At 53.7% G+C, this 8,302-nt stretch overlaps 1 protein-coding gene across 1 annotated transcript in view; it reads right to left on the minus strand.

The window, feature by feature from the left end:
• The window catches only part of CD99 (CD99 molecule (Xg blood group)), a 30,783-nt gene extending 27,993 nt beyond the window's left edge, over positions 1 to 2,790 (minus strand). The window contains exon 1 of the mRNA XM_068962496.1: positions 2,668 to 2,790. Within this exon, the coding sequence (XP_068818597.1) occupies positions 2,668 to 2,734 (67 nt within the window). The 5' untranslated portion in view covers positions 2,735 to 2,790. The remainder of the gene's footprint in view (positions 1 to 2,667) is intronic.
• Positions 2,791 to 8,302: the final 5,512 nt, after the last annotated feature.

The following is an 8,302-nucleotide window of genomic DNA, read 5'->3' on the forward strand; positions in this document are numbered from 1 at the left end:
GACGACACCAGGTGCTAGCTGGGGCTTCCCCGGCGACTCAGACAGTAGAGACTTTGCCTGCAGTTCAGGAGACCGGGGTTTGATTCCTGGGTCTTCTTTGCAGCATGTGGAAATAATTCCCTGACTAGGAATCTAAACCGTGCCCACTGTACTGGCATCTCAAAGTCTTAGCCACTGGGTCACCAGGGAAGTCCATGAAGGGTTAGTTGCTCAGTTGTGTCTGACTATTCTGTGACCCCAGAAACTGTGGCCCTCCAGGCTCCTCTGTCCATGGGATTCTCCAGGCAAAAACAGTGGAGTGGGTTGCCATGCCCTCCTCCAGGGGCTCTATCTGGCCCAGGAATCGAACCCAGGTCTCCTGCATTGGCAGGCGGATGGATTCTTTACCATCTGAGCCCCCATGCTAACTGCTAAGTCACCTCAGTCGTGTCCGACTCTGTGCGACCCCACAGACGGCAGCCCACCAGGCTCCTCCGCCCATGGGATTTTCCAGGCAAGAGTACTGGAGTGGGGTGCCATTGCCTTCTCTGAGGGAAGCCCGTTACATACCCACAAAAGGACTTCTGGAGAGCCATAAACACACTATGCCTTATTAATCCTAAGAACTGGTGCAGGAAAAGACTTGCCTGGCCATCCGGGGGGTTAAGACTCTAGGCTTCCGTGTATGCGGAATCGAGGAAAAGATGGTAGAGACGCACCTCTGTCTCTGCAGGGCAGGAAGAGAGCGGCAGATGCGGAGGACGGATCGGGCGGACAGAACGGGGGAAGGAGAAGGCGGGATGAACGGCAGCTCGGACTTGCGTATGCTACCGCACGCAGGAGAGCGAGCTGGTGGGCACACTGCAGCCTCATGGGGGCTAGAAACACTCGCCAGCAGGTGTGACTCACGCACAGACAAACAACAAAGCGCTCTCACGGAGAGCTTTACGGCGGAGCAAACCAGGCAGGTTTTAAGGCAGGAAAGAGAGAAACAGGAAACCCAATCCGGGCCCTCCCCACCAAGCTATGAAAGTATTCCAGCAAGTCCCTGTGGATCAGGCTGAATGTCTTTTAAAGCCTCCCCCCAAACGCACAAGTTCTTGAACGTGTTTTCAACTGAAAGCCGCTTTTGTGACCGCACCCCCCCCCCACCCCGGACTGCAGCCCACCAGGCTCCTCTGTCCATGGGGTTCTCCAGGCCAGAATACCGGAGTGGGCTGCCATGCCCTCCTCCAGGGGAATCTTCCCGACCCAGGGATCCAAACGGGGTCTCCTGCACGGCAGGCGGATTCTTTCGCAGCTGAGCCACCAGGGAAGCGGCACAGTTTAAAAGTTCACACATTAATTAGCAAACCCTCCCTAAGACAAACAGCAGGCGGGAGCCACGGCATAAAAAATGCAACCTTCATAGCGCTGAGCTGGAAATTTCCAGATCAACATTTTTTTTAGGCCTTTGGGGTCCTGCAGTCTGGTTCCTAAATCATGCCTACCACTGATCTATCCAGTCCTGAAGACTGGACACCTTTCCTGTTGCTGTTTCCTTAAAAAATAAGCATATATAAAGGAGAGACAGCAACCGTTAATTGGAGAAACCGGTTTTTTTTTTTTTTTAAGCCACACCCAGCAACTTTCCTTTTGAAAGGGCAGAGAAGGCTGGAAACCAGGATCTCAACTTCCATTTTTAAAGGAGAAAGAAAAATGCCCCCCAACAGACAGGCACGCTGGGTGTGGAGGGTGTCCGGCCTGGGCGTCCTTTATTTTTTTCCAGGGTTTTTCCCAATTATCTCCTGGGCCACATAGCTGATCATTAACGCGTCTCTTGGATGCGGAGCCGTACACCCGAGCGGCGCGCTCATCAAGTCCCCGCGGCCCTAAGACACACACACATACATACACACACACACACAACGCTTGATGGTCTCCAGGCCTCCGAGTGTTTCCTGCCTCCCTCCCCCTCTCCCGGGTTTCAGGCTCCCGGGCCGAGTCCAAATTTAGGCCGGGGCCGCAGGGCGTGGCTCCGGGAAGGCAGCCGTCACCAGGCCCGGCCCGCGCGCAGCTGGGACCGGGGCCCCTGCAGGGGCGCACGGGTGCGCCCCGCAACGAAACGGGAACCCGGACGGAGCGGGAGGTGCGGTCTCGGGGCGGGGGCGGTCTGAGGCCGCCGCCAGTGCCCATTGGGTGCCTCCAACTTGAAGACTTTGTGGATTTGAAAGCAAACAAACTACAGCCAAAAAAAAAAAAACACTTTGAGAGGGTCCGCCTCCAAAGGCGCACGGGGAGAAAGCGAGCGGAAAGAGGGAGCCCGCCTCCTTGCGGCGTCGGCCACCGGCTGGCATAGCGGGTCCCTGTCGTGGGGAGGAGAGCCCTAGGGGTCCCCGGCGCCGATCTGCCCCGCGCGCCCCGGCTCCAGCCACACAAAGTAAGTCTCCCACCGAGGCGGGTCTCCCGGCATCGTGCGCCCCCACCAGGCAGGTGAGCCCCGACACCGCCCGCCCCCAGGGAACCCTCCCCAAGTGCGCCCCCCAAACTGCGTGCCAAACGGTGTCCACCCGCCACGGATCGCCTCTGAAGGTTCGCCGCCCCCCCTTTCCTGGGGTCCCAACGCGGGTCGCCAAGTCCGATCCGCGCGCCCCTGGTCGTGGTCGGGGGCGGGGGCGGGGGGGTGCCCACCGGCCGGCGCTCACTCACCCTGGGTGGACACCAGGCTTCCGAGCAGGCCGAACAGGAGCAGCGTTAGGGCGGCCCGACGCGCCATGGTGCGCCCCTCGCAGCGCAGGGAGCGTCCCGGGAGTGGCGCGCGCGCGGGCTGCCGCACGGGCTGCGGTGGGTGGGCAGGACAACCCCACCCGGCCCGCCCGGGGCGGGGCGGGCAGGCGGGCGGAGCCCGGGTCGGGAGCGGCGCCATCGCCCCGCCCCGGCCTGAACTCGCCCCGCCCGCGGCCGCCGCCCCAAACCCTGGGCCCCCGGGGAGCAAGCCGCCGGGGAGGGGCGCGCGGGCTGGAATCCAACCCTCTCCGGCTGGCTCCGGCCGCGTCTCTCCGCCCCGCTTCCACTCCTGTCTTCTTGGGAACCCCTAGACAGACTCCCTCCCCCTCCCCTTCTCTGTTAAGTGTGCCCCCCTCTGCCTTGCACGCCGCAGCCCGCGGGCCCGAGTCCAGCCTGGACCAGCACACCGCAGAGCGTGGGTGAGGCTTTTAAGGGCGCAGGGCGGACGCCCCTGGGGCTTCCGATGTGGCCTTAGCGGTAAAGAACCTGCCTGCCTCTGCAGGAGACGTGGGTTCAATCCCTGGGTGGGGAAGATTCTCTGGGGGAGGAGGGCATGGCAACTCACTCCAGTGTTTTTGCCTGGAAAATCCCATGGACAGAGGAGCCTGGTGGGGCTCCAGCCCATGGGGTCACACAGAGTCGGACACGACTTGATCCTTACTTCCCAGACTGGCCAAGAACCTCCTTTGCAGGTTCTTTGCACTCCCTAAGCGTCTGCCCCCCAAAGGCAGGAATGGGGAGGTGCAGGCCACTGGGCCTTCATACCTATTCCAGGCAGCTGGCGCCCAGGTTGGGGGTGGGGAGCGACCTTTCTGGGGACAGTCGCCAGCCACAGCTGCAGCGTGGCCCTTTGGCCCTGTCCCAGGCTTAGGTGGGTGCTAAGAAGCTTCAGTCGTGTCCGACTCTCTGCCACCCCATGGGCTGTGGCCCGCCAGGCTCCCCTGTCCATGGGATGCTCCTGGCAAGGATACTGGAGTGGGTGGCCATGCCCTCCTCCAAGGGAATCTTCCCGACCCAGGGATCGAACACATGTCTCCTGCACTGGCAGGTTGTTTACCGCTGGCGCCACCTGGGGAAGTGAAGCTCTTAAAATGCTCTCTGCTTGCCTTCAGGGCCTTGGAACAGCGGGTTAGACCTAGAATAGCCCTGAGTCACCGTTTGGTCATTCCACCCTGCCCCCTGGCTCAGACCCTCCCCATCACACACCTTTCCACTCAGGATGACTCAGAACCCTCCTCCCATTCCACCCCACCCCCTACACACACACACACACACACACACACACACACACACACACACACATGCACACCGCTGTCCTGCCGATACCTTCTGCCGGTACACACAGCGGACACGTGTTCCCCTGTGAGGGACACACACCTGGCTCGAGAGATGCAATGACCCGCACACACCCCAGGACTCCTTGACAGCTGAACAAACACTTTGGAGGCACGGAGGACGGTGGTTCTTTTTTCTTGGCCAATGGAAACCCCAACACACACAAGATTGCAGTTACATAATGTAATCATGTAGGGGTCGGGGCAGGGGACAGGAAAACAGAAAAACGGCCTGTTGAGGTGTTACTTTTTTATAGTTAACATGGATTGACTGCTCAGTCAGGGAGCCCCCACCCCCACCCCCGCCTCCCCTCCCCTGCAATGCGTGCGTGCTAAGTCCCTTCAGTCGTGTCTGACTCTTTGCAACTCCAGGAACTGTAGCCCGCCAGACTTCTCTGTTCATGGGATTCTCCAGGCAAGAATACTGGAGTGGGTTGCCATGCCCTTCTCCAGGGCATCTTCCCGACCCAGGGATTGAACCCGAATCTCCTGCGTTGGCAGGCGAGTTCTTTACCACTGAGCGACCTGGGAAGCCCAGAGAGACCCACACCTCCTTGCAAACTTCTCTCTGCATCTTTTTCCGCCTCTCACTTTCCAGGCTTTTCGCTCTGCCAATTATCGTGGTCTTGGGGCCAGTAGAGGGTGTGGACCTTGGGCGGTTGTAAACAAGAGGACTTCTGGGACCCTTCTTAGGGAGGAAAGGGACTCTGGAGCTGCTGCAGCTATGTTGCCACCTTGAGGTAAGTCAGCCTCTCAGTGAAGGAACCATGTGCTTCCTGGCAGATTCCAAAGACCCTTGCCTGGGAGCTTTCCACTTCATCCCAAGTACCTTCAAAAGAAAGAGCCTACCTGGCAAATCTCCAACCTCTGACAACTGCACTGCACCATGGTTGACACGTTTCTCTTTTCAGAAGCTTCTGGAAGCTGGGCATATTTGATCAGTGAGAGACTTGAGTCCCCACTATCAGCCATCATCTTTGGCACCACTGCGCTCTGAATGGCAGGCTTGGAGTTTTTTTTCTTTCTGTCTCTCCAGAGACGCATTTTGAAGACTTCTCTGATTCTTTATGATGACTTTGCATATTTTTTTTTTCCTTTCAGTGCTGCTTTCCTTGGTTCCAAACAAACAAAAAAAATTTCCATAACATCATTCAGATGCTTTGGCTTCCAAGAGGCTCTAACTTCCAGAATGAAATTAAGTTAGTTGAAAAACCTTCCTGCCTTGTATCCAAACACCACGGAACTGGAGTGAAGTTCATTAGCCAGACCAGGAGTGGGACCAAGCGCATTTGGGGACAGGCAAGCAACAGGGCTCATCAGGTCAATGCATTCAACTAACGTTGCTGTTCAGTTGCTAAGTTTTTGTACGTGTGTTGCTTGAAGCTTCAGCTTCAGCAACAGTCCTTCCAATGAATATTCAGGACTGATCTCCTTTAGGACGGACTGGTTGGATCTTCTTGCAGTCCAAGGGACTCTCAAGAGGCTTCTCCAACACCACAGTTCAAAAGCATCCATTCTTGGGCGCTCATCCAGCTCTTGTGAATAAGCTCTTCGTCTGCTGGAGATCTCAGCACGGCAGTTGGCTTTGGCTGATCGTGTTCAGGATCTCAGTCGTGTTCAGTTCTTAGCCACCTCATGGACTATAGCCTGTGAGGGCCATCTGTCCTTCACTTTCTCCCGGAGTTTGCTTCCGACTCCTGTCCGCTGAGTCAGTGATGCCAGCCAACCATCTCATCCTCTGTCATCCCCTTCTCCCGCCTTCAGTCTTTCCCAGCATCTGTGTTTTTTTTTTTTTTTTTTTCCCAATGAGTCAGCTCTTTGCATCAGGTGCCCAAAGTATTGGCCCTTCGGCTTCAGTGCTTCCGGTGAGTATTCAGGGTTGATTTCCTGTAGGATTGACTGTTTGCTGGGTGTCAAGCAAATGAAGCTACTCCGGTAACAGCTTCGATGTATACATACCGGTTGAACCACAGGACGTGACCAAGGTTGGACCATTTCTGACAGATGCAAAAGGCAATTCTACATGTTACTGTTACTCTTGGTGTCTCCCAGTCTTCTTCTGGGACGTAATCTATTTCTTCAGGTTTTAACGGCTAGTTCATCTGACTGGTCCGTTTCTAATCTGCCGTCCCAGCCAGACCTTTGTGTATATGTATGCGTCTTAAGTGACTTCAGTCGTGTCCGACTCTTTGCAACCCCATGGACTGTAACCTGCCAGGCTCCTCTGTCCATGGGATTCTCCAGGCAAGAGCACTGGAGTGGGTTGCCACGCCCTCCTCCACGGGATCTTTGCAACCCAGGGATGAAACCTGAGTCTCTTTTGTCTCGTCCCTTGGCAAGCGGGTTCTTTACCACTAGCGCCACCTGGGAAGCCCACATATATATATATAAACTGTAAAACAGACGTGTGCACACAGGTTAAACAACAGACGCTTATTCCCACAGTCCGGGAATAAAGTGGCTCCTGTTTGGGCGCCACTTTCCGGGGTCCAGGTGGGTGTGAGGAACTCCGCCCATGGCAAAGGTCATGAGGAAGGAGGCTTGGCATACGCAAAGGCGGATCGAGCCTCAGGAAACCCCCTGTTCCCGAGCATCTACCCCCAAAACCAGGGTCTGCCTACTTTACTGTTCTGTGCTCTCACCTACACCTCTGACTTTCCGGGGGGCTGACCCCCATTACCTCTCTCGGAGAAGCAGTTAGCTTACAGCTCCAAGTCAATAAAAATTCCTGGGTGTGACAAGAGTGTTTCAACTTACGAACTCCTCTGAAGGTTATCTAGCCCGCTTGTACAGGCTCGTCCAGCCACGTGTGATTGTTTACAGCCTCCCAACCGTGAGAGGCACAAGATGTTTTAAACTTACTAAAGGCAGATTCTTTTGGGAAGTTAGAAATTATTGGTATAGTGGGTTGGTTAGAAATTATATTGGTGAAGGGTTTTTCCTTTGTTGTGCCAATATTTGCTGCTAATTCCCTGCCCTGGGTGTAACAAGGGTGTCTCAGGTCAAACCTCTCTGCCGGCAGACTAGCTTGTGTGACAGGATTATCCACACTCCTGCCACTATGCACATGATTGTTTACCACCTCTCAACCATAAACAGCACAGAGAGTTTGGAGTATTTTGAAAATGTTAATTAGCATAGGGCTTTTCTCATTGTTGAGTCAATGATTGCCGCCAGGCCTCCATATCCTTAAGCACCTGGGAATATATTAATGTATTTGGAATATAGAAAAGGAAATATAGTTTTTGATGTTAGCAATACTAGACTTTTTGAGTTAATGAATTTTCTCTTCTGTTATAGATCAGCGTACTTTGTTATAAATCACTGTGTACTTGCTATGCAAAAATGTAACTTTATCACTATCTTAAGACTAAATAGATTTTAAGGGGAACATTGGTGAAGGCTTTTCATTTGTTGGGCTGATGTTTGCTGCTAAATCTCCATATTCCCTGCCCTTATAATAAATATAACTAGCATATAGGAGAAATAAGTATTAACCTTTAAGATTAATCATGTTAACCTTAGGTTAAATAAGTCCTTTTCTTAGTTGTAAGCCACTACACCCTCACCCTATAGGAATGCAACTTGATCTGCCACCTTCAGAGGGTGGTGCCTGGTTTAAGAAAAAACACCCTCGGAAAAAAATAAGTTTTTTGGTTATCAGAAAGAAAGGGTCGTAAAATGTCAGCAGGCCTCATGGCCAGAAGATGATGTAAAACCCCTAAGACCTTTATGTATACTTTTATGTGAAGCACCTGATTTTGATAAAGGTCAGGACTGCTGACCCCCACGTGACTTTAAAATTTCCAGTTATCTCTATGTGTAACAAAAGGTATATAAGCAAACCTAAAAAATAAAGAAATCGGATTAGTTTCTGGAAAGACTGATTCCCCCGTGTCGTTTCTTTCTTGCTCCCTGTTTTTCTGGCTGAATTCTCATCTGGAGCATGGGTGCCCGCCACGTCTACTTACTTGCCCCGGCTTTTAAGTTCCGCGTGAGAAGGAGCCCTAGGAGGGACACCTTCTGACATTCAAGTGGCGCCGGTGGCCCAATGTAGATGGTGCAAATTCCTTGTCTTGGAATTTTATTGGTATCCCACGTAAACCAAGTTATTCAGCCTCTTTTTCTCCACTAATATTTCCTACTACACTATCCGTTTCCAGTCTCTCTATATATCTGTAATTAAATAAGTTTTTTCCTAGGACGCCGATTCCGTCTCCCCT

This window comes from Capricornis sumatraensis, chromosome X (assembly GCF_032405125.1).
Source record: "Capricornis sumatraensis isolate serow.1 chromosome X, serow.2, whole genome shotgun sequence".
Lineage (NCBI taxonomy): Eukaryota > Metazoa > Chordata > Mammalia > Artiodactyla > Bovidae > Capricornis > Capricornis sumatraensis.